Below are 25,124 nucleotides of genomic sequence, written 5' to 3'. Positions count from 1 at the left end.
AGCTTTACAAAGGTAAGGAGCTGATAGCTGAGCTATGTGGAGGAATTGCCTGACCTGCCGCTGAAATGCAGCCTCCTCTGGCTGGGACACAGCAGCTGGAAGTGGTGAGGAATTCCAGGTGTGACGGGCAGAAAGGGGGCTCTGCTGGCCCGGAGCAACTGGCTGAACATGTCCAGCTTGTTCATGACTGTGGCGTACACTCAGACTTCCTAGGGCTGGGAAAGGGAACTGGTGGGTCAGGACATGGGTTCGGTTCCCTGCTGGGTCAGGCACCCCAGGGAAGCCGATTTGTTTTTCATTTTCTCGTTGGGGGTGCTGAAAGAGTTAATGGCACCCACGTGATCCCTCTGCCCTGATCCCATGCACCAGAATCTGATGCAATGGAAGTTTAGGAAGGAAGGAAGGAAGGGAAAGAAATGCACAAATAAATAAATAAATACCAAACGCTGCCCTCTCTGAGCCCAAATGGGCCAGCCCCAGGTAATCACTCCCTCTGAGTGGTGTGCATAAGAAGATTTTCAAGACATGGTCTGTGGAAAAGCCAATCTGTAAGGAGCAGGGAGTGTGGGGTGGGGGATGGCTAGCCACCAAGATGGGCTGTGCCCTAGAAAGAAGTGCCAACCCCCCAGAGCGGCACGGCACAGCACGCCGGAGTCCTCCTGGCACCCAGGAGCTGCTGGAATTCGTCAGTAATTAATCATTAAGCCTGTCTCCCCGGAGGAGCTGGGCTCTAGAGCCAGGATGCCTTGTGCAGGCCTCATTAATGTTGGGGCAGATCCGGAGTGGTGCAGGGAAGCAGAACCAGGCCAGCTTCCCTCTGGCTGGCATGCTCAGGACCAAGACCATCAATAACAGATCCAAACACGCCGGTATCAGGACAGAGAGGAGGACTCTGCCCCTGAACTAGGGAACCTGCACCCAGGCATTCCCCAAAGGCGGCCCCCAGGATCTGGGAGCAAGCTGAGCCCTTGCTCCATGGCCATTACAGGGGTGGGTTCGCTGGGGAGGGGGATTTTAAGGCTCCTCTGTTTGGGGCAGGGAGCCCATCAGTGGGTTGGATGCTGGCAATGAAAATGGGTGTTACAAGTCTTCTGCAAGGGCTGTCTCCCTCCCACTCGTGTGTGTTCCACACCCCTGGGTTGGGGTGCATGGGGGCTATTGGGTGTCTCCCACTAGTGTGTGCTTCTGGCCTGCTGGGTTGGGGTGCTTGGGGGGTTATGTATTTAATGCAGCTCCAGGAGGGCACAGGATGGAGGTCCTGTCTCCAGCAGACACCCAGCGCCTGGCTCCAGTGCAGACGGGGAGAGCTGGTTTTTCCATTGGCATCTCAGCTCCTTTGTGTGTGTGTTTGTGGGTTGCTGGCTGAGTATACAAGTTATTGTGAGTATTCATACACCTAGGTCTTGCTATGTACCTGTACAGTGTGTCTTGCCAGCTGTGGGTGTTGCTGTGTGTCCATGTGTGTGTTGCTCTGCGGACGAGTGTCCATGTGTATGTGTTGCTGTGTGGGAACATGTGTGTGTTGCAGGCTGTACGTGTGGACACGTGTGTGGGTTGTGCGCACGTGTGTGTGGAGGGAGCTGTGTGCGAGTACACACGAGTGCGTGTTGCCGGCGGGGTGTGCGCGCGCGCGCCTCCCCCCGAGAAATATTCCGCGGCCCCCGCATCCCATGGCGGCGGGGAGGGGGGGACTAAAAGGGCCCCTGCGCCTTTAAGGCGGCTTGGCTGGCGAGCCCCGCGCGGAGCGCACCGAGCGCCGGGCGAGCTTGTGGATCCGGGCTAGAGGGCGTTTACCCCGCACAGCGACCGGAGGGCCCGGCGCGGCCCGGCAGCGCCATGGAGCGAGGCTCGGGCCGCGACTAGCCGGGAGCAGCCTGCGGGGCCGGGAGGTGAGCGCCGGGCTTGGTGCCCTGCAGAATCCCCGTGCTGGGGGGGCCCTGGCGCGGCGCAGGAGCGGGTCGGGTCGGGCGGTGCAGCCCGGCGGGGGGCACCTGCAGAGCGGGGCGGGCCGGAGCGCGCCTCTCCCGGGGGCCAAAGGAATCCGCGTCCCCGGGGAAGCTCCAGGAGCCCTGCCCCGGGCCGGGGGGGGGGGGGGGAGCTGGGTATCTCCCCGGGTCTGGGGAGCTGCTTGTAGGTCGGGGTTCATGGGGGGCTCGCAGAGTCCCCGCAAAGTAGAGACCTCGCCCCCCAGCCCCCGTCTCCAGCAGGGCGGGTTTGGATTCTGCCCTTTGTCGCGGGGTGGGGAGGTGCCAACAGCTGCCCTGAGCGAAGCGGGTTCCCTACGTGGCTGGGAGCCCCCCGCTGCCTGGGGAGCCCAGGGGAGCTGCAGGTGCCCCGCGGGAGACGCAGACCCCCCTGCTGCAGGGCTGCGTGCTGCGGAAGGTGGTGGCTGTGGGCTGAGGCGTGTACCCGACATGCTGCGCTGAGTGGATGCGGAGGGTCCTGTGCCCAGGGAGTCGGGGGTCTAAGCCCCCATGGCCTGGCCAGATTCCAGCTGGAAGCTCTTTTGCTTTGCTTCCCCCCCCCTCTTCTGTGGGTTGTAGCCACTTCCTGTCCTGAGGTGTGTGGCTGCTAATCAGCTGCCACTTCTCAACCTTGGTGCTGGGGGAAGGAGCTCTGCAAGATGCTCGGAGATCCTGGGCTGGAAGGGGGTGTTGGGGGCTGCTCCCCGGGTAGGATCGTGCCTGCGTCCCCGCAGTAACGGGGCGTGCTGTCATGGCGCTGACACTGGCTCCCGGGATGTAGATAAGGGCCGTGGAGGAGGAGGAGGAGACGGAATAACTCTCCAAAGAGGCTGGAGCTAAACGGAGCACGGGCTTGGCCGCCATTCAAGACAAATAGAGTTTGAAAGCAGAAGATTATTTGAGTTTTGCTGCATATTGAATCACTCGGGCTGGGCTGGAGGAGGGGCTCTGGGGCCACATTAAAAGGCCCTGGTGGCTCTTTCAAACACAGGGTAAGTCCCTAACTGTCCTGGGACTTGTGAGCAGAAGTCCAGGGCTGGGATTGCTGGGACTCTGGGTCAAAGTTGAGAGGCGCAGGCGAGGCTCCGGGGTACCTTGCCCAGGGCTCCATGCCTGAGCTTGCTCAAGTTTTTTATTTTTTGAAAAGCAAAACCAGGGCAGCCCTGACATGGTGAGACAACCAAGCAGGATCCTCTGGGGGACTGGAGCCAGCCTTGCGGCCACTTCTCACCAGGTCCGCTCAAGCCTCCTTCCAGCCTGTTCTCAACATGCTGTGCTGGAGTGGGAGGTAGCGCTTGCTCCGTTCATTGGACGTCGTCCTTGTTCACCCTAAAGATTCCAGAGGGTTACCCGCAGGGCCCCCTCGTCTGGTGCAGAGATGCAGTTGCTTCTGGGGTGGGGCACAGGGGCTGTTTAACAGCCACACAGGACTTCAGAGTGGAAACTGAACAGATACCCTGTGTGTGAATGCTGCTGCTGCACCACATGTGTTTCATCCCCTCCACCACTTGAGGACTCCCACCACCGCCCCCCACCCAGCGCTGAGCCATGGGGATCATGGTGCTATGTTCCAGCCTGGGATGGGTGTCTGGCCAGGAGTGGGACAGTCGGGGCCAGGTGGCCTGGACAATGGTGGGGCTGTGGCTTTGCTGAGGAGAGTCTGTCAGTTTGGCTCTGCTGATGCCACTGGGGAGTTAGCTGTTTGTTGGGAAGGGGCTTGGGTGGCATGGGAAGGGGCTGCGGGTGGCCCCCTTTGTGGGTGGCTGGCGTCCTGAGCTTACCTGATGGCCTCTCCTGCATCCTCTCCTTTTAGGTGCCTGGCCCAGCCTGCCCCTGTGCCTGCCCCATGCCCAGCTGGACGTGAGGTGGGACTAGGGCACTGCCCTCCTGCTGCCTTGTTGGGTTAAATGCCGGCTCCTCTCGTCCCAGCTCAGTGCTCCTGGCACAGAGCAGCCACCCAGGTGTGTGTTCTGGCAGGTTAACGTCAGGGGATTCCCACCGGGCTGAGTTGGAATTGGGGGTGGGAGGAAGTAGGGTATGTGCAGACCCTGTCTGTGGCAGCCAAGGCTCTGCCTGGAAGGGGTCTTACTGCACCCCCGTACGCAGCTTGTCTTCTAGCAACACCCCTCCCCAGCCGGGCTGAAGCTGGGTGCCCACCCTTGCCGTATGCTTGGTATTAACATCTCCCACAGCCCTGACGCTCCCCACCCTTGCTGCCCCTTGGCACTGATACCCCTGAGCGTTCCCCATGTGCCCGGGCCTCTGGGTGCTAACGCCCCCTCTCCTTGGTGCCCACAGCATGTCGTGGTTTAGTGGCATTCTGGTGCCCAAGGTGGACGAGCGGAAGACAGCATGGGGGGAGCGGAACGGCAAGAAGGGCCAGCGCCCGCGCTCCTCGCTCTGCGGCCCGCGCTACATGAGCTGCCTGCAGGACCCCGACCTGGAGCGCGGCGCCCACCCACGGGCCGGCCTGGGGCTGCACTGCTCCTGGCAGGAGGACCACTACGGCAAGAAGGGCCCCGTGGGGGTCGCCGGCGACCTGGGACTGAAGTCGGTGGACTTGGGCTTTGAGGATGGTGAGGCCAAGGGGCTGAAGGCGGCGGTGGAGGAGGGGGCGGCCGGGCCGGGGGAGCGACTGTCGGCAGGCGAGTGCTGGCAGCGCCTCCTGCAGGTTTTCCGCTCCAAGCGCTTCCAGTCGGCCAAGCTGGAGCGGCTGTACCAGCGCTACTTTTTCCAGATGAACCAGAGCAGCCTGACCGTCCTGATGGGGGTGCTGGTGCTGGTGTGCGGCGTGATGCTGCTCTTCCACTGTGTGCCCGGCACCCCCCGCGTGCCCTACGCTGCCGCGCTGGCTGTGGCCACCGCCCTCTTCCTGGCACTCATGGTGCTGTGCAGCCGCAGCGCCTTCCCCCAGGACTCCATGTGGGTGGTGAGCTACCTGGTGCTGGCCGCGCTGGGCGGGGTGCAGGCCCTCGGCGCCCTCATGGCCTCGCCGCGCAGCGCCTCCGAGGGCATCTGGTGGAGCGTCTTCTTCATCTACATCACCTACACCCTGTTGCCTGTCCGCATGCGGGCTGCTGTGGGGGCCGGCGCCTTGCTGTCCGCGCTGCACCTCTTCATCTCCTGGCACCTCAATGCCAGCGACCCCTTCCTCTGGAAGCAGGTAGGGGGGCGGGGGCCTGCTTTGGGGCTGGGAGGTGGGGGGGGCAGGGGCCTGCTTTGGGGCTGGGAGGTAGGGGGGGCGGGGGCCTGCTTTGGGTGACTGCCCACTGTTGTCCTGCTGTAGCGATGTGGGTTTAAGGAGGGAATATGTGGGGTTGGGGGGGGCAGCTGCCCTCACGACTGGTCTGAAGGTGTCCCCAGCAGCGATGGCTCCCCACAGCAGGTTTCTGGGGGCGGGGAGTGTCTCTGGCCTGCCTGGCACCGAGCCGCCTGGCCGTACACCGGGGGCACCTGGATACAGGACAGTGGGCAGCCTGGTGTGGGGTTCAGGGGAGGGGTTAACCCAGCAAGGTCCTGCTTCCTGCCTGCCTCTTTGGGTTGCCAGCTCTGACTGAAGCTATGCCCGGATATTCCCCCCCCCCCACATGACGTAATGTCATTTTTCTTAAAGTCTCCTATGAAAATCTTAGGGATTGCTTGCAGCAGTCACCTGGAGGTTGGTGCCAGTTCTGGGAGAGTCCAGGCCAGTCCTGGAGGTTGGGGGGGGGGGGGGGAGAGGGCGCTGGCAGGACCCAGTGCTGGTTTCTCTCCTCAGTGGCCTTCCTGCTGTTTAACTGGGGGCCTGGGGCCCATCTCCCCAAGCGCCTTCAGAGATAGATGCCCAAGAGCCAATGGGTTACAGGGGCTTCCCCCCCCATAGAGCAGGGCTGAGGCATGGGTGTGAGGACAGATTTCCTTGCTGCCAGGCCCCCATGCATGGCCCTTCCCGGGGAGCCAGGGTTGTCAGGGACTGGTGCAAGCAGCTGTGTGTGTGTGTGTGGGGGGGGGGGGGGGGAGGCGTGAGGCTGGCTGTGCCAACCCCACCCCAGGGACTGCCAGGGAGGGTGATGGGGGCTGGGGGTGGGTACTGCAGTTCTCCCCCCACCCTGAGGGCTGGGCTCCTGCTCTCTGGGGGGGATGCAGCTCCCACGCTCCCATTCAGCAGGTGGTTTCCATGGCAATACACCAAGGGGCAGCTTCTGATTAGAACCGTGGGTTTCTAGAGAGTGATGCAGCTCCCCCGTTGGGGGGGGGGGAGAAGGAGGAGACTGGGGCCCCAGAGCTGAGGATAAGCAGATAGGAGCTATGCCCCCCCCCAGCCCCTGTTCCATTGCCCCATTAGCACCCCCTTGGGAGGGGTGGGGTGCTTGGTGTGGCTGGCATGACCCCTCCCCCCCCATCCAGTCCTATGCTCCACATCCCCACCTCAGTGGGCAGCAAGCTCAGGTGTGTGGGGGGCTGTCTCCCCATGCAGCATGTCCTGTGTGCAGGGGAGCTGGGAGTGTGGGGACGGGTGGACTGGGGGGGCTGTCCTCGTCTCATGGCCACCTTGCCCCTGCAAACTACCCGGTGTCTGTCTGGGGGCTCACGGTGGCTCCAGGGCATGTAATTCTGACTTCTTGGCCTCGCTGGGCTGCTCCCATCATGTGGTGGGGAGTTCTTCAGGCCTTAGCACTTCTGGAAAAAGTGGCACATGCACTTTAATTCTATGTTAATCCCTCCAGCCCTGCCTCCCGCCTCCAGTGCTTCCTCCTTGCCCCCCGGAGCCCGCCTCTTGCTGCCCCCTTCCTCTGGGCGGGGGTGAATAGGACCAACCCTTGTGTCTCCTCTCCAGGGTGGGGGAGGTACACAAAGCCTTCTATTGTGGGCTGGGGGTTTTCTCGGGGCGGGGGGTGCAAGCTGGACAAAGGCCTCCATTGTGGGGGCTGGGAGGGAGGATGGGAGTGGGGCATGGGGCCCTCTAGGGTAGAGGGGACAGGATGTTGGGGTGTGTGAGTGAGTTTCTGTCCTGGGGGAGGGGGTGACTCTAGCCCCACCCAGAGCCAACAGCCTCCCTCTGCCGGGAGGGACCACAGAGCCCAGGACCTGGCTAAAGGGGACAATGAATGCTAAAACGGGGCAGGGTGCCCAGGCGAAAGAGGCTGCAAAGCTTATGGACGCTGCTCAAGTGTCCCCCTCCGTCCTGGTGGGAGCCCCCGGAGGGGTGGGGCAGGGCATGCACCTGTGGATGTCTGAAGGCGTCTGGGGGCTCTTGGCCCCATTACAGGCTCTGGAGGGCTGGGCCAGAGGGTCACTGGACCCACTCATGGTACATGAAGGAGGCTGGGGACCCCTGTCCTGTACTTTTGGGGGGCTGGGTCTCTAAACCCCTTGAGTCCAGGCATTGGAGTGGGTGTTGCTTTTGCCAGGTGCCAGGGTCCCATCGCGCCCTCTGCCCAGACAGGGTGGCTTAAACGGGGGTTCCCTGGAGCCACCCCCCATCCCCGAAACTGACTGCTCCCCCAGCTACCCCTCAGGGCAGCTGCCATGTGCAGAGACGCTCCCCCTGCTGGAGCCCTGCCGAATAGCATGGCAGGACTTGGGTGGAGGGAGACGCGCCTCTTACGCTCGGGATCCTCCCCCACCTGAGTTGGGCAGGGATCCCAGTATTGCTCCCCCGGGCTGTGGGGGTGACAGTGAACCTGGCCCCGAGCCAAGCCCTCAGCGATGGCTGGGCAGATCAGAGCAGTGCAGGAGCAGCCCTCAAACGGGCCATTGGTGGGCCTGGCCCACGGCGTGGCTCGTGCCCCAGACCGGTGCACGTACGTGTGCAAAGAGGCGCTGGCTGGAGCCCCTTCTACAGTGCAGCCGCTGCACCATAAGCACCCCGGGAGAGGGGACGTGCATCTTCCTGCCCTCCTGGTGCTGCCCTGTTCCCAGTCCAGTGACTCCCTTCGCTGGGCCTTGGAGCTGCTGCTGTGGGCACAGGATCGGGGTGGAGCAGCAAACACTCTTGACGGTCCCTTCATCTCCCTGCTGTGCCTCAGGCGAGTGGGCCCCTCCAGTCCCAGAGCCTGGTCGGGTGGCGGTGCGGCGGGGGGTGGTGTCTGCGCTGTGAGGTTACACCTAGCAGGGGAGATGTTCCTGCTTGTCTGGAAGCCGGGCTCAGGGACCCTCCCCTTGAGGGCCTGGGCTCTGCCCGAGCCCCCACACCTGCTGCTCTGTAGCAGGAGCCTGACCCGGCTTAGGCTTGTGGCCTTAGGTTTTCTTGTCTTTGCAGTGTAGGCTGGGGGCTTTCAACCGCCCCCCCCCCCTTCATGTGTGGACTCCTAAAAGATTTTGATTGGAGGGACAGGCGCCTTTGGAAAACTTAGATGGAGCCTGTGGCCTCCGCAGGGCAGCCATCCCCCGGCTCTCCTGCCTCCGCTGGAGCGGGAGCAGCTCTCGACTGTTCCTGCAGAGCTCTGAGCGCAGGGCTGCAGGGGGTCCGTCCGCATCTTGGGGTGGGCTGGAGCTGTGCCTGCCTGTGCCCAACCCTCTCCTGCCTTGGCTGTACCCATAGGATGGTTCGGGATGGCCACCCCAGGCCCTGTGCTTTTGGGGGCCCTGCAGCAGCCACCCCAGCCATCCTATGGATGGGACCCCCTGGATTATGTAGGGCTGGGGACTTGGCATGGGGTGAGAGCAGGGATCTCCCTGGCAGTAGGCGCTGAAGCGGCCTAGCAGGCTTCTCTGCTCCACTCTCTACCGTCTCCTGACGGCTGCTCTCGGCTGCAGGGGTCACTGGCCGGCTCTTGAGTGGCCCCATGGGGGACAGATTTTGAACTGCTCTGGAGCGAGCTGTGTTCCCAGGCCCTGCTGACCGGCTGCCTGGGGACCCTGGGGGCTGTTCTCCCCCCTCCCCTTCGCTCTGTGAACCTGGCAGGACTTTCCAAACTGCAAAGTGAAACTGGGTGACGCACTCTGTCCCGGGGCCCTGTGCAGCCATGGGGGGAGCAGCTTTAAGCCAGACTGAGGGTTCTGTTGATTGTGGGGGTGGTGGGGAGAATACGAATTCCAGTGCACTGGGCAATGCCTCAATCCTTCTACCCAGTAAAACTCCCATTTGGGGCTGAGTCAGACTTCCCTGCCCCCCCCCCCCCCCCCCCCCCCGGATTGTGGCCCAAACCTCCAAGTCGAGAACTGCTGTGTGTGTGAGAGAGAGAAACGTGTGTTCCCTGCCTCCAGTGCCCTGTGTCTAGGCAAGGGGGGGCAGCTGGTGTCCTGTCACTCGGAGCTGGGGTGTGCTGGGGCCCCAGGCTGAGGGCGCCTACCCCCCCCCCCCCCCCGATTGTGTGGCTGGGCTGGGGCTGGCGCATGTGGCTGCACTCATCTGCACGGGATGCGATAGTGCTGACCCTGCACCGCCCAGCTATAAATAGACCTGGCTGGGGGCCCCAGCGGGGAGGGGTCTGCATGGCAAACGTGCAGCTCCTGCTAAATCCATCTCCGCTCCCCCCCCCCCCCCCCCCCCGCAGCTTCCTCCCACTTCCGAAGCGGCCTGGCAGGCTCTTGCTGCGAGTCCCTGCTCCCGTCCCTGCGGGAACAGTGGGTGGCTCCCGCCAGGTCTGGGGTCTCTGTGGGGCAGAGAAGGGTGGGGGATGGGGGTCCTGTACATCCCACTGGTGCCAGCTCCATGTGTGCTGGGGCGGTGCCAGCTCTGACAGGCCCAGGGCTCCTGCCCAGCAGCCCAATGGGGATTGTGGGGTACAGCCAGTTAACACCCCCCCCCCCAGAAAGAGTAGAGCTGCTGGATTGGGCCGTGCCCTGCCTGGGGGGTGGGCCGCAGGACCTATCTCAATGGTGAATTGCAGGGGTGAGCGCCTGTTTTGGGGAGGTGGGAAAAGGCAGCGGAGACCCTGCCTCAAGCCCAGGGCACTGCTGCAGGGAAGTTTGCAGCAAGGGGAAGAGGGGAGGCACTGGCTCTAATGCTCAGAATAGGGGATTGTAAGGGAGCCCTCTCCCTCATCTTGCCTCCCCGTGTGGGGCTGAACCCCAGTGCTCCAGCCCCAGATCTCTGGGGATCACCCTGAACCTGCCCCCTTTCCTTGCCAGCCTGCCCTCCACAGCTGATGGCTGGGTTCGGTGATGTCTTATGTTTGCAGGAGGTGATGGGGCCAGAGGGGGGTGGTTTGGGGGTGACAGGAATGGTTTAGGGGGCATGGGGATAGTTTGGGGATGCTGGTGGTTTGGGGGTGCTGGTGATGGGGGAGTAATTTGGGGGGCCACAGAGGAGGGTGGGAATGGAACGGGTGTTTGTCTGGGCTGGGGTGTCGGGCCTGACTCCTCCCTCAATCCCAGCTCAGCGCCAACATCCTGATCTTCCTCTGCACCAACATCGTCGGGATCTGCACCCACTACCCGGCCGAAGTATCCCAGCGCCAAGCCTTCCAGGAGACCCGCGGCTACATCCAAGCCCGGCTGCACCTACAGCGGGAAAACCGGCAGCAGGTGGGGGGCGGGGGGCTGGATCAGCGCTGTGCTGGGGGTGGGTTTGAGTAATGGGGTCGGGAAGAAGGTGGGAATGGATCGCGGGGTGTTCGTGGGGGTGAGGTTTTGCTCTGCTCAGCGCTGGGTCTGGTTCTTAGACCGCGCTGTGTGGGGTGGGGAGTCCATGTGGGGAGAGGCCAGATGGGGGCAACAGGAACGAGCCAAGGACTGGCCTGGCCCAGGAGAACTGGGGGTGGGGTGCAAACTGTCCCCCAACTCTTAGGGCCGACGGGGATCGATTGTTCTCCACTGCGCCGGAGGGGTCTGTGGTGTGGGGTGGTAGGTGTCAGTGATGGGGAGGGATTTGGGAGGCTGGGGGTGTCAGTATTGGGGAAGGTGGTGGGGGGGGCATGGAAGAGTTTGGTTTGGGAGTGTCCGGGACAGGACTGGTTTGCAGGTGGGCTGGGGACAGAGGAGGGTGGTTTGGGGGTGACTGGGATGGTTTGGGGGGCCACAGAGGAGGGTGGCTTGGGGGTGCTGGTGATGGGGGAGTGGTTTGGGGGTGCTGGTAACGGCGATGGTTTGGATACAGGAGCGCCTCCTGCTTTCGGTGCTGCCCCAGCATGTTGCCATGGAGATGAAGGAGGACATCAGCACCAAGAAGGAGGACATGATGTTCCACAAGATCTACATCCAGAAGCATGACAACGTCAGGTATGGGGGTGGGGAGCTGAGAGGAGGGGCCCCCTGGGGCTCTGGTGCAGGGCTGTGCTTGTGGGGGGGGCCTGGGGCTCTGGTGCGGGACTGTGCTGAGGGGGGCATTCCTGGGGAACTGGTAGGGAGGCTGTGCTGGGCGGGGCCCCTGGGGAACTGGTGGGGAGGCTGTGCTGGGGGGGGGGGGAAGCCTGGGGAACTGGTGGGGAGGCTGTGCTGGGGGGGGAAGCCTGGGGAACTGGTGGGGAGGCTGTGCTGGGGGGGGAAGCCTGGGGAACTGGTGGGGAGGCTGTGCTGGGGGGTGGGGAAGCCTGGGGAACTGGTGGGGAGGCTGTGCTCATGTTACAAGGGTCCTGTGCACCCATGAGAATCTCCCTGTGTAATGTCCCTTGTGGCCCAAGCCAGGGCCCGAAGGCAGGGTTGAGGGTTGGGGAGAGCGTGGGACAGCAGAGCTCTGCCTTGTGGGGGGGGAGCCCCTGGGCACAGCTGGGCAGGCAGGGAGGGACCTGCCCTGGCAGATGCTTGCCTGAGGCATTGGATGTTTGGGGGAATCCTGGAGCTGAGGAGTTGGGGGGCCCGGCTGTCTGGGGCACAGGGCAGGGGCTTGAGACGCAGGGACTCTGGGACCTGCCCGGGGCCTGGCTGGAGCGTGGGGGAGGTGCTGGGTGCAGGGTCCGACTGGCTCACTCCCCCCTCCCCTGCAGCATCCTGTTCGCAGACATCGAGGGCTTCACCAGCCTGGCGTCCCAGTGCACGGCCCAGGAACTGGTGATGACGCTCAACGAGCTGTTTGCACGCTTTGACAAGCTGGCCTCGGTGAGCACGGCTTGTCCGCCCCCACGCTGGGGGTGGTCCGTGGTCTGGGGGTGGCAGGCCTGGGAGGGGGTGGGGACTGGCTGGGCAGAGGCGGCAGGAGCTGGTGGGACATGGGTAGGCAGAGGGCTGGGAGGGTGACGTGCAGGGCGGGGGGCTGGGTGTGGATGGTGGCAGGCAGGGAGCAGGGGAGACTAACGGGGTGGAGGGGGGAGCAGGAACAGGGCTGACAGGGTGGTGGGGGGGGGGTTCTACTCGTGGGCTAGCATGCTTGGGCAGACTCCGTGTGGTCCTCTCCCTTGAGCCACCCTCCCCCTTTCCCAGGAAAACCACTGTCTGCGGATCAAGATCCTGGGAGACTGCTACTACTGTGTGTCCGGGCTGCCGGAGGCGCGTGGCGACCACGCTCACTGCTGTGTGGAGATGGGAGTCGACATGATAGAAGCCATCTCGTGAGTTATCGGGAGGGGTGGCGGGGAGGGAGACCTGGGCCCATCCAGAACGGCCGAGCGGCTTCACGTTGTCACGCCCACGTGCTTGTGCACTGCACGCAACTCCCAGCCTTGCCCGTGACACGCAGATTGTGCACACGCACGTGCGGTGTACGTTGCATGCTTGCCATAGGAGCAGTACACGCTTGCCATACTCTACAACATGCATCTTGCACCAGCTGCATTCGCTGCGGTGCACGTGCTCTGCTCAGCCCCGTGCTGCGGGTGCTGGCTATCCACTCCCATGAGCACCCCGCCACGGTGCGGCAGACCCAGGACCACGCTCACGACTAGCACACTCGGGCACCCCTCTGCCGCGCCACCGTGCGGCTCACAAGGGGCCTGCAGCACGTTTGCTGCCAGGCTCCAGTACCTGATGGCTTGCACTACCTGCCCCCGACACTTCTGTGCCTTGCCAGCCTGGCATGGGCACGACTTCCCATTGTTGTCTCCATCACCAGCAGGACCCCCCCCCATTGCTGCAGGGGCTGGGCTGACGCTCTCTGTGCTCCCCAGGCTGGTGCGCGAGGTGACGGGGGTGAACGTCAACATGCGGGTCGGCATCCACAGCGGGCGCGTGCACTGCGGGGTGCTGGGTCTGCGCAAGTGGCAGTTCGACGTCTGGTCCAACGACGTCACCTTGGCCAATCACATGGAAGCCGGAGGCAAAGCCGGGTGAGTGGGCGCTGCGGGGCGGGGGGCGCGGCTACAAAGGGTCAGGCCAGGGCATCACCTGCAGGGGGCTCTCTCCTGGGGGCGCTGTACTGGTGGGGGCTCAGCGGGGTGCCTCCCAGGCAGTCAGGGCTGGCCCCGGTGGGGCACTAGGGGGCGCTCACCTCACAGTTCCCGCCTGTATCTGTGGGCTAAGCAGCTGCCACACCCTGCCCCATCGGGTGGGGTCCCTGCCCCCGGGACTCTCACTCGGGGGGTGCAGCGGGGCGGGGGCGGGGCAGGATGCTCAGGCTCAGTGAGCTGCTCCCCCCTCCCCCCCCAGGCGCATCCACATCACGTGGGCGACGCTGCAGTATCTGAACGGGGACTACGAGGTGGAGCCGGGACATGGGGGCGAGCGCAACGCCTACCTCAAGGAGCACAACATCCAGACCTTCCTCATCGTGGGCTGCAGCCAGAAGCGGGTGAGTCTAGAGCCGGGGCTCCGAGGCGCCGGCGCTGCCCTGGCTACTGGGGCAGTTGGGACAGGGCTGACCCTCGCGGGCGCTGGGTGGAGGGACGCTCCAGCGGCTGCCCCCCCCCCCACCCTGCGCCCTCTTGTCTCTCTGCAGAAGGAGGAGAAGGCAATCCTGGCCAAGCTGCAGCGGGCCCGGGCCAACTCCACGGAGGGGCTGGTGCCGCGCTGGGTGCCTGACCGCACCTTCTCCCGCACCAAAGACTCCAAAGCCTTCCGGCAGATGGTGAGTGCGGGGTGTCTGCGCTGCTGGGGGGCTAGGGGACGGAAGGAAGAGGGTCTCAGCCCATCTGTGCCCGGCCTGCAGGTTAGGGGGAGCCTTTGAAGAGCCATGTGCTGGCTGGGGGGGGGGGGTCTCCTAGCTCTGCATCCCCAAACCAAAGTGGGGAGCACGTGGGAGTGGAATGGTGGTAGGGACAGGGTGTGTCTCTTCTCTCCCCCCCCCCCCCCATTGAACCCTCCCATACTGGTGCTCCATGCGAGCTCACCCAATCCGGCCCGTCAGCCAGTGTTTTGCACCCTCGCCCTCACTCCGGCGGGTTGTTGGGTTTTCCCAGCTCCCTGCCCACGGCCCGTCCTTGCTGTGGTTGGCTGCAATGGGATGGCTTGTTCGCATGGTTGCCATCGTGCAGTTGCTTGTCACGACAGCGGGCGCTAAGGCGTGGTTGGGCTGTGGCGTGGCCTCACGTGCCACGGCACAGCCCGCCCTGCTGGTTGCTGTGGGATGGTGTGTTGGCGTGGTGCCGGTTGCTATGGCGCAGTTCATCATCTGTCTCCATGGAATGGCTCATTGTCGCCGGGAGCGGGTTGCCATGGAGCTGGTTGCCATGGCACAGTCTCTCAGCTGTGCAGTGCCAGTTGCCATGGCCTGGCTGGACGTTGTTGCACGGCGGGTTGCTATGGTGTGGTTGCCATGCGGTGCCCCCCCTCCCAGCTCCCTTCCCGTGGTTAGAGGCCCTGAGGCTGCAGTGCCCCAGCCCAGCAGGAGATCATCAGGGTGGTTGATGGCCCAGGGCCATGGCTCTTGTGTGCCCTGCTAGGGGAAAGCACAGGGCAGGAGCTGGGAAGACAGGCTGGGTGTGGCGCGGCTGCCCCCCGGGAGAGGATGCAGCACTGCAGACCGAGGGATGGGCTGGTAGATGGAGACCCAGACCCGTGGCTCCTGACACTGGTGCTGTGCCCCTGCCTGGCTGAGTGATGTTGAGCAAGTCCCTGTGCCTCAGTTTCCCTTCCCATCCCCTGCTTGTACACAGCGCGATGCTCAGGGAGTGTTACGCTCTGCTGAGGGGCAGTGTGAACTTGGGCACAAAGGGGGGGATGGGTGAGCGGGCTCGGGGGGCGCTAGTGCCTTGGGGGGGAGGGGGCGGGCGCTGGGGAATTTCCCAGTCCTGCCAGTCTGGGAACAGGTGTTGCTCGCTCCCTGCGAGTGCCGAATGGAGCTGGGGGGTTCCCTGAGGCTGGTGATGCCCTGACTGTCCTAACGCCCTCTCTCTGTCTGCAGGGCATTGAGGATGCCAGCAAGGACAAGTAAGCGTGCCCGGCCCCGGGGGGGGGGGGCTATGTTGGGGCTGGGGCTGGGGCAGGGTGACTCCAGGCTGGGGCATGGCCCTTACTCTGTGCTGGAGGAGGTGTCCGGAGGGAGGGGGGGTCACAGCCCTGCAAACTGCGGCAAAGGGGGTGGGGCGGCAGGTCCAGGGCTCGGAGGGCAGAGGGGAGTACACGGGGGAGGGGGCGCTGTGCTCACCCCCGTCCCCCGTGGCCCCGCAGCCGCAGCGCCCAGGAGGCCATGAGCCCCGAGGACGAGGTGGACGAGTTCCTGGGCCGCGCCATCGACGCCCGCAGCATCGATCGGCTGCGCAAGGATCACGTCAAGAAATTCCTGCTGACCTTCCAGACGCCGGAGCTGGAAAAGAAGGTACCGGGGCCCTTGCCCCCCTCCTGCCCCACGGTGGGGCCTCTGCCTCCCTCTTGCCTCCAGACCCCACCTCGCCCCCTCCCGCTCATCCCCCTCCGCCTTCCCTCATAGGGCCTAGACAGATGTGCCCCCTCCCCCACAGCACAGCTGGGTCCCCCCCAGGCAGTAACCCAGCCCCCTCTCCCCACAGTACTCCAAGAAGGTGGACGATCGCTTTGGGGGTTACGTGGCCTGCACCCTGCTCGTCTTCTGTTTCATCTGCTTTATCCAGATTGTGATGTTCCCACGGTAAGCCCAACCCCCTCCCCCACCGGCCCTGTGCCCTCCCGTGGGGCTGGCAGCCCTCCCCCGCCCACCCACGGGCCCTGTGCCCTCCCTCTGCGAGCCCCATGCTCAGGCATGTGGTCCCAGTGTAGGCCTGGCTGCAGCCTCTCCACACTGCAGCCCAGGGAGCCTGCACCATGTGGGGCTCAATGGGCCGCTTTCTCCACAGCTCCCCACTGATGCTCGGCGTCTATGTCAGCATCTTCGTCATCCTGGTGAACATCCTCTTTGTCTGCGCTGTCTATTCCTGCATCAGCGTGAGTATCTGCTCGTGCGCACGCACGTGTGCGTGCCCTGCCTGAGTGTGAGTGTGAGTGAGTGTGAGTGTGAGTGTGAGTGTGAGTGTGAGTGTGAGTGTGAGTGTGCACGTGCATGAGGGGGCATCTCCATTCCGACGTCAGCGGGCAGGCTGCTCCTTGTACCCCACGAGGAGTTCCCTGGGGGTGCTGAGCCCTTGGGCAAGGCTGTCCGTTAGCATTGGTGGAGGAGGGGAGGCGCACTGCCCCTACCCTGCTAGGGCAGGGAGGGCACATGGGAAGGTGACCCCTCCCATGCCAGGCTGGGGCTGTCGTGCGAGGCCGGCACCCCTTTCTCAGCCCCTCTTTCTCCCCCACCCCAGCTCTTCCCTGTAGCCCTGCAGCGGGTCTCCCAGAAGATCGTCCAGTCCCGCACCCACAACACCTTTATTGCCGTCTTCACCATCCTCCTCGTCTTCATCTCCGCGTTCGTCAACATGGTACCGCCTGGCGGGGGAGTGGAGGGGCCCCTGGGGGGGTGCAGTATGGAGTGAGAGCTGGGGGAGGAGTGGGGGATGCAGTGCAAGCTGGGGGGGGCAGTCCAGAGTGCGGGAGGGGACTTCGCTTGGGGGACGCAGTATAAGTTTGGGGGGGGGCTGTGCAGAGGGGGAGCTGGGGGAGACCCCATGGGTGGGACATAAACAGCTTCCTGTCTGTGTTCCCAAAGCAGGGAGCAGGTAAATGGCCAAGCTGGGCCCCCCCGGCACCTTCTGAGAAGACCACCCAAGCAGCCTGTGTCTGAGCCTGGGGTGCTGCCCCCCCGAGGGGAGGAGGGCTCCTGGGGTCACAAGGTCCCTGTCACCACGTCTGGTCTTTCCACAGTTCGCCTGCAGCCACATGCCCCTGCGGGACTGTGCCGCCCGCACCCTCAATGTCACGCCCGAGGCCGTGGGGCCCTGCCAGGTCCGCGCCCTCAACTACTCACTGGGCTCTGAAGTGCCCCCTTGTGATGGGGATGCCCCGGCCTGCAACTTCCCTGAGGTGAGAGCCCACCTGAGGGTGAGGCGGCGGCGGGGAGGGAGCTGTCGGGGAGAGCTGAGCGGGGGGGCACTTTGGGGTGGGGTGCAGAGGCTGGAGAGGGTCCTAGTGGAGGGGGTGAGGGGGGAGGTTTCCCAGGGTGTGTTGACACTGCAGTGTGAGCCCAGAGTTCATGCCCAGACTCAAGCCTGACCACCCCCCCGCCCCGTTCCATCCACGCACACACGTGGTACTGACCAGGCCTTGGCCCCAGGGCCCCCTGAGGGGCAGAGCAGCTGAGCCAGGAGCTGGGTTCCAGCCCTGTGGCTTTGCAGCATAGACATGGGGCCCCTGGCTTCGTGCTCTGGGCTTTGGCCAAAAAGAATCCAATTTCCTGTCCCCTCTGAAAAGTCCCATTTTCCCCTGTGCTGGGGCAAGAGGTCACGTTTTGGGAGGGTGCTGGGGTTTCTGGAACGTGGCTGGCTGGATCACATGGGGAGGACCCTCCGCCCCCCGAAGGTTAGGGTGCCCCTCTCCTGGGCTCCTACTGCAGCCTGGTCGGAGCCCGGGCGCCCTGACGCCTCTCTGCCTCCCCCAGTATTTCAGCTACAGCATCGTGCTGAGCCTGCTGGCCTGCTCGGTCTTCCTGCACATCAGCAGCATCGGGAAGCTGGGGCTCATGCTGGCCATGGAGGGGCTGTACCTGGTGCTGGCCGAGGGGCCCGAGGCGCCGCTGTTCGACAACTATGACCTGCTGGTGGTGGCCAATGCCCTGTGAGTGCCTGAGCCGGCCCCCCAATCCTGGCTCCCCCGTGGTATTTCTCAGGGTGCCCAGAGCTGGGTGGCACCTGCCTGTGTTGAGCGGGAGACTTGCTTGTGCATCTCTGATGCCAGCATCCCCCTCCCCCCCGCCACCCAGCCAGTCCTGTGCTGTGCCCAGCAGGCTACCAGCGGCTTCTCCCAGGCAGGAACACCAGGGCAGCTGCCCCAGAGAGCAGCAGGCACCCGTCCGAATGATTCTGCGCAGGGGCGGCCCCTCGCCCCGCCCTGCAGCCTGGGATCTAACGACGGGGCCTTGTTAGGCCCCGCGGGATGCTGAGGTCGTGAGTGAGAAGGGAGGAGACCAGAGTGCAGCTCTACCGAATCTGAGCCCGGTTCCTGGCCACCGCCTGCCCGGCGGAGGTCCCGGATGGTGCTGCCAGGGGTGTGTCCCTCACCCGCTCCCCTTGCCCCCAGGGTAGGATGAGCCCGCTGTGCTGCTCCCCCGGAGAGTGGCCTCCATCGACTTGGGGGGGATCAGTGGCTCTCTGAGGCGGGAGCTAATGTGCTTGCTTCGCACGCAGAGCCAGGTGAGCAAACCGCTCTCCTCCAGCAGGAAACCCGTTTGTCCGCTCTGCCTGGACCAGGCTTCTGCCCGCCGTGGGCGCACGTGCGTGGTGCCCGGCACGGCCGTCTCACGTGGGCAGTGAGGACCGGGGTGACCCGGCTCTCGTTTCACACCTCCCGTGCTAAGGCTTTGGTGACTCAGACTGCACATCCCAGGTCAGGATAGCCTGTAGCCCGGCCATAGGTGGGGCTTATGGGTCTCATACCCCCAGCCCCAGAGGACACCCCTCAAGGATGTAGCTCTGCTGAGGATCCAGCCAGAATCCTGGGGAACTTTATTCCTGTCCCTTACTGGGCCACTGCTGTCATGCCTCCTGGGGGTGCTAGATTGTGTCGTCCCCCCTCCCCCCAAAGACATGGGGCTGTGGTGCTCATGTCCCGATCGCTTCCCCCTCCCCCTCTCCCAATTGTCTAAGCATTGACTCTTCTCTCTGCTAGGCCAGCCTTGAATGAGACCCAGTGGACTTCAGGGTGGTGAGTGGGGAAGTGGGCTTGGGGGGAGCTGGCACAAGGGGCCTTGAGGATGGGAGTGGGGTGAAGCAGCCTGGGGCAAATGAAGGGTATTATGGGGGTGGGTTTGGGGGCATTACAGTGGTGCTTGGGGCAGGTGAGGGGCCTGGAGGGGGTGAGGGTCTGGGGTCCCCCAGCCCATGGTTGCAGAGCCCTGTGTGGGTACAGCTAGGGGGCCGATCTCTGGGGGCAGCGAGTGCTCATGGATCCCCCAGGACTTGTGAGCCTCGTGCACTCTCCGCCCCCAGCTTGGAGGGTGTTTTGGGGTCCTTGGTGCCTTTCTGCAGCCTGACACCTCCTCCACACCCGTGTCCCCAGCCTGGCGGAGGAGAAGGTGGCCCTGAAGTACATGACCCCTGTGATCCTGGCCGTCTTTGCCTTGGCGCTCTATCTGCACGCCCAGCAGGTGGAGTCCACGGCCCGACTTGACTTCCTCTGGAAGCTGCAGGTAGGGAGGGGCAAGGGTGCTGGGTGGGGGGGGGCGCGTGTCTGCTCTTCCCCCATGGAAGAAGGACGTGGGGTGGGGTGCCCCTCTCGTGTGGAGGGGGAGGGGCACATGTTGTGAAAGGTGGCACAATCCTTATCGCACACTTGCAGCATCCTGCTCTTCCCACGAGGCTGCCAGGCCCTGCCCCCTGCTGCCACCCTCGCACGGGCTGGTTGGAGAACGAGAGCTGGCTGCTCCCAAATCTCCCTTGGGGCAGAGCTGGAGAGCCCTGACGAGGAGGGTTTGGGGGGCCAGTTTTGGAGGGTGGAGCCTCGCTCCTCCCCTTCCCCCCCCCCCCCAACGGGGCAGGGCTTCGTCAGCCACCCAGTAGTCTGGGGCAGCAGAGCCCAGTGTGGCTTCCTCCACTCCCCATGGGGCCAGTGTGGGGGTGGCCCTGACACCAGCGCCCCCCGCAGGCCACGGGGGAGAAGGAGGAGATGGAGGAGCTCCAGGCCTACAACCGGCGCCTGCTGCACAACATCCTGCCGAAGGACGTGGCCGCGCACTTCCTGGCGCAGGAGCGGTGCAACGACGAGCTCTACTACCAGTCGTGCGAGTGCGTGGCCGTCATGTTCGCCTCCATCAGCAACTTCTCCGAGTTCTACGTGGAGCTGGAGGCCAACAACGAGGGGGTGGAGTGTCTGCGGCTGCTCAACGAGATCATCGCCGACTTCGACGAGGTGTCGGGCCAGGGCAGCCCTCGGGCTGGGCTGGGGGCAGTGGTGGAGGGTGTGGCCGGGCAGGGGGCAGCAACTGGGGGTGGGGGTGATGGATAAGCTGGGGGCAGCAGCGATATGGGCTTTGTCACTGCACCCTGCACCACCAATGGGGCTTCCACGGGCCCAGCTCTGGGTGGGGACAGTGTTCCCTGTAAGCTGAGCACTAGGGTGGCCACCCAGGAGAAATTCAAATGCTGCCCAGCTGATTAGCAGAACACCCACAGCTGGCAGTAGGTGTTTCTACTGGTGGTGCACGTCCACACATGTCTTGGTGCACAGAACAAAATTCATTCTGCACATGAGCGAGGAAAACCTGGGGTGGGGCCCCGGAACTAGCCAAGCCCAGGAGCAGCTCATGGCGTCGGGGTGTGACAGCGTGTCAGGGCCCCCCCGATCCTGCAGCCCCTTAGCAGCAAGAACAGACTCCGCCAGCCAGTAGACGAGAGGGGCTTTATTGCTCCTCCAGGATACAGCTCAGACGTGATGTGGTTACAGGAGTCAGGGCCCGGATGCCTCAGACCCCTGGAGTTAGGGGTCCATCGCCCTCCTCAACTCTCCGCACCCAGCTTAGTCTGTTCCCTTCATGCTTTCTAGCCAGAAACCGCCTGCCCCCAGCCAGGCGTTCGCCTCCGCCTCCCTTCCTTTGTCTCCCCTTGGGAAGAGCACCGTTATCTGCTCATGCTGGGGCTAGGTGTCTGGGCCAATCCTCGTGGGTGGGTCAGTGGGAATCGCATCACAGCGCAGGGAACCCTGGTTACAGAGAAGACAGCCCCCCACTACATGTCACAGGGTCATTGCAGTAGCAGGGCCCATCCCGAGGGGTGGCCAGGGAAGGTCGTGTCTCCTGGGGCAAGGGAGCTCAGTGCAGGGCCCCTGGGGAGGGTCATGCATGGAGGGGGAGGGACACGCAGTGCTCCCTGCCAGCTCTGCTGCAGCAGCTGCCCCTTGCCCCCATCAGATCATTAGCGAGACGCAGTACCGGCAGCTGGAAAAGATCAAGACCATTGGCAGCACCTACATGGCTGCGTCAGGGCTGAACGACAGTACGTACGACCGCGAGGGCCGGACGCACATCACCGCGCTGGCCGACTACGCCATGCGCCTCATGGAGCAGATGAAGTACATCAACGAGCACTCCTTCAACAACTTCCAGATGAAGATCGGTGAGGGGGGGCTCCGACTCTCCCGGGGTGGGGAGTGGGGTTGCCGTGAGCCTCCCACCTCAAGCTGGACCACTCCTGTGGCCATGCACGAACGTAGGCGTGTCTGTGTGCGTGAGGACACGCTAGCACGCACGTGCAAAGTCATGCAGATGCACTTGCACGGCCCTGAGCGCCCAGCCCGATCTGGGATGTGGGGTCTGCTCTTCCGTGGGGAGACAGATGGGCTGGTAGAGCTCTGACCCTCCACCTCTCTCTCCCCGCAGGGCTGAATATCGGGCCGGTGGTAGCGGGTGTCATCGGGGCCCGGAAGCCTCAGTACGACATCTGGGGGAACACGGTGAACGTCTCCAGCCGCATGGACAGCACGGGGGTCCCTGACCGCATCCAGGCGAGTGCTGAGCCGCTCCTAAGCCCAGCCTGGCACCCGGCTCTCAGCCCGTGCCAGGCCATTCCGGCCAGTGGCTGCCTGGCCTCCCGGCGCTGCGAGTGCAACTGAGCTGGCAGAAAAGCGGCTTCTGGGAATGTTTCCAGGGAAGGGGGAGTTCTCCACCCTGCCTGGGGTGGGACGTTACCGGGTGGAGCCTCTGTAGGAGTAGCCAGCCAGCATGGGATGGTGCTGAACCACCCCCCACCCTCCCGCCGCCCTAGTGCTGGTGGGGGAAGGGGCAGACTGAGAGGCTGGTGCATTCTGGGTATCCCTGGTGCTGTATGAGTCACTGAGGAATTCAGCCTCCCTGGAAGGGGGCTGGGACTCTTGCCTCCATTGGCCGGGGGGGTGAGGGGTTGTCAGGACAGAACTCGGGCATTCTAGTTCCCAGTTGTGCACTGGTCTTGTTGGTCGAGGAGGGGGCAGCTGGTGAAGGAACATGAGGACTCCCTTACCCGGGGCCCTGGGGTGCTGTGAGCCCAAACCGTAGGGTCCCTACTGCCCGGGGCGTTCCCTCCCTGGCCTGCTTCAGCTGCCACGGCCCACATGGAGCTGGAGGCCTAGGTCCCACTCAGTCTGCTGGCTGCCTTGCGGGAGCTGGAGGCTAAGCTCCGAGGTGAGCTCGCCTGCTGGGAGTGTGCTCCCGCTTGGGGGAGCAGAGGGGTCTGGCTACCCCACAGGGCTAGGAGCCAAAGGGCCCGGGGTTATTGGCAAAGCAAACTCCCAGCACAGACCTTGGGGGAGCTGAAGTGCTGGGGCGTGTCTGCCTGTGCCCGGGATGGGACCCCGCTCTCACCATCTGCTTTCTCTTCCCCGTCCCCAGGTGACGACAGACCTGTATCAGGTGCTGGCGGCCAAGGGCTACCAGCTGGAGTGCCGTGGGGTCGTCAAGGTCAAGGGCAAAGGGGAGATGACCACCTACTTTCTGAACGCCGGCCCGCCCCGCAGTTAGCGCCAGCCGCAACCTTCGGCGTGAAGGACCCAGCCTGCCAGAGGGCCAGGCTGAGCGGAGCCTTTGGGAACCACCCAGGCCTGGACGTCAGCCCGGCCGCGGGCCCACTGAATTAGCGGGATCTCGTTAAGCGGCTCCAAATGGCGACACCAAGCTGAAGAGGGGAAGCGCTGCTGCCCCGGCCAACGGAGGGCTCTTTGCCACCAGGCCTGCGTTGGGAGGAGGGGCGACTGCATGCCCCGTGGGCGATGAAGAAATATTTTTACAGCGAACTTTCTATTTATTTATTGACTGCGGGAGCCAGCATGCTGGGGGGTGCCCAGGCTGCCCCATTGTGGGGCTGGCAGAGCACGGGCCCTCCCTTTCCCTGTCGAGTGACTATGAACTTGGGCAACACCCACCCGCCCCGTCCACAATCGACCAAAGAGGACGGTAGCAGGAGGCGCCTGTACGCTGGCCGGGGGGTCCCACTGCTGTGTAATGCTTGTCTGCAGGGCCAGGAGCTCCCTTGGGGGTGATTCTCCTTGGTGCTGGGTGCAGACTGGTTGGGGGGGAGGGGATTTGAAAAGGACTGGTATTGAAGGGTATGGGCCCCCCCTCCTTGCAGTGAGCCCCTGCTGGTTGGAAAGGCCGAGGCAGGGGCCAGGTCTCATGCAACCCACTGTGTCTCCATGGTAACCTCCCCCCAGGTCACACTGTGATGTGGGGGAGGGCCTGGATGGTTCTCATTTGCCAAAACTGCCCCCTGTTGCTGGGGGGGGCAACTGTCCCCTGGGGAAAGGGGGGGGGGGATGTCGGTGTATTGCCGGGGAGGGGCAGGGAGTCACTTCTGGGATGCTGGTGCATGAGTCCAAAGAGGATGGGGGAGGTGAATATGGGCCAGTGGGGTTGTGGCAGGGCTCGCTGGCAGCTGAGCTCCCCTGCCTTGGGCAGCCCCACCCTGCTATGCCCAGCAAGGCCCAGGGAGGGGCACGTGTCGGTGGGGCCTTCTCCCTGCCTTCTGTCAGCCTGTGCGGTGTGGGGGAGGTGACTCAGCCAGCTTGGGGACTGGGTGTCCCTTCTCCTGTGGGCCCCCCCCCCCCCACATTACTGCCTCCTCCAGGGGCCAAGCTACCCATGTGCCAAATTCCCAAGTGCCACGCAGCCTTGGCTGGCTCCGGTTCAGTTCCCCAGCTGCCAGGGCTTGGCCCCAGGCCCCCTAAGCTCCAGTATTGTTCCTCTGCCCCATCCGTTCCCTGCCCGTAGAGCCCAGTATTGAAAGGGGGCGCAGCGCCCACCCCCCAAGCATGGGGGGAGGGGTTGTCACAGCTGCGGCTGGGAAAACCTTGACTTAGCCTGACCTGCCTTTATCCAAACAACCCTGCCCCAGGGTGCTGGTCTCTTGCATGCTTGGTACGTGCCCCTGTGGAGGGGCAGTTGACCCCCACTCCCTTATGTAAGGAACCTCCCCCCACCTCTGGGACTCCAGACCCAGGTGGGGGAGGGGTGGGTGTGTCTTCCCCAGCTAAGACTTGAAAATAGAATGCGTGGCTGAGAAATGAACTGGCCCTGGTACTGCTGGGTCCCCACTTGCCCCATGAGGCTGCCTGCTGCCCCAGCTGGGTGTGGGGAGACTTCCTGCCCAGTGACTGCAGGACGAGCCCTGTCACGGGATGTTCCCTTCCCCCACCCCAGAGCCTGATCAGCTCCGGACCCGCAGTGGGGTGCCTGGGACATGGAGGGGGGGGTGTCAGGTCCTAGGCTGGGGCGGGTTAAGTCTACGCAGCCCCCCCCTTTCGCCCCCATGCTCATCCGTCTGTGGAAACCTCTGGAGCAAACCCCTGGCTGGGCCCAAGGCTGTAGCCCTTGGCATGGGAGTGAGCCCAGGATTATGAATCAGCAAGGAAGATTAGGAACTACAGCCCTCCCCCCCCCCCAGATTAGCCTGCTCCCAGGGGCACAAGAACAGCTACTCTGAGCTGCTGCAGCCCCCTCAGGGACAGCTGATCAGTCCTGGTCATATCCCCCCCCCCAGAAAGGGGTGTTTCACTGCACCCTTTGCAGCAAGGCAGACCCCTGGCCCCTTTCCACTGGCTCTGGAGCGGGTCCACTTGGGCCCCCAGAGGCTTTGAGCCCAGCTTGTTATGCCATCGGTCTGGCTCCCCCTGGCTTGAAGGCCACGTTCTCTGCTGTTGGGCTGGGAGTGGCAGGATTCCTCCAACCCAGGGCAGGAACCACCTGCCTCCCTCGGGGCCGGGGCTGTTTTAAATGCAAAAAACGTGATTTCTGGGTTTGGTTTTTTTAGCAGTTTTGGGGTGTTTTTTATTTCCGTGATTGTGTCTGGGGAGTTTTAATCCGACGGCGGAGCCAGATGAGCTGCTCCAGGCCCAAAGCCAAGGGGTCTCCGCTCC

At 64.0% G+C, this 25,124-nt stretch overlaps 1 protein-coding gene across 5 annotated transcripts; it reads left to right on the top strand.

Annotated features, from left to right (window-relative positions):
- Positions 1-23,519, top strand: ADCY6 (adenylate cyclase 6). 5 transcript variants are annotated; one of them, XM_075902008.2, is made up of 24 exons: positions 1,480-1,889; positions 2,746-2,956; positions 3,778-3,925; positions 4,263-5,127; positions 10,266-10,415; positions 10,987-11,108; positions 11,813-11,924; positions 12,246-12,373; positions 12,929-13,087; positions 13,407-13,548; positions 13,696-13,824; positions 15,100-15,125; positions 15,366-15,513; positions 15,704-15,801; positions 16,007-16,094; positions 16,457-16,573; positions 16,956-17,114; positions 17,689-17,864; positions 18,915-18,950; positions 19,305-19,434; positions 19,890-20,153; positions 21,151-21,355; positions 21,619-21,743; positions 22,606-23,519. In XM_075902008.2, exons 4-24 carry the CDS (start codon positions 4,264-4,266, stop codon positions 22,732-22,734), a joined length of 3,507 nt encoding a protein of 1,168 aa, XP_075758123.1. In that variant the 5' UTR covers positions 1,480-1,889; positions 2,746-2,956; positions 3,778-3,925; position 4,263; the 3' UTR covers positions 22,735-23,519. The 5 variants fall into 5 exon arrangements, with proteins under 5 accessions (XP_075758125.1, XP_075758127.1, XP_075758126.1 ...); XM_075902010.2 differs by lacking the exons at positions 1,480-1,889; positions 2,746-2,956 and adding an exon at positions 1-104; XM_075902012.2 differs by lacking the exon at positions 3,778-3,925 and having other exon boundaries at positions 1,479-1,889.
- The last annotated feature ends 1,605 nt before the right edge of the window (positions 23,520-25,124 follow it).

This window comes from Pelodiscus sinensis, chromosome 31 (assembly GCF_052426305.1).
Source record: "Pelodiscus sinensis isolate ZL-2025 chromosome 31, ASM5242630v1, whole genome shotgun sequence".
Lineage (NCBI taxonomy): Eukaryota > Metazoa > Chordata > Testudines > Trionychidae > Pelodiscus > Pelodiscus sinensis.
This window is presented reverse-complemented; position numbering and strand designations above follow the sequence as displayed.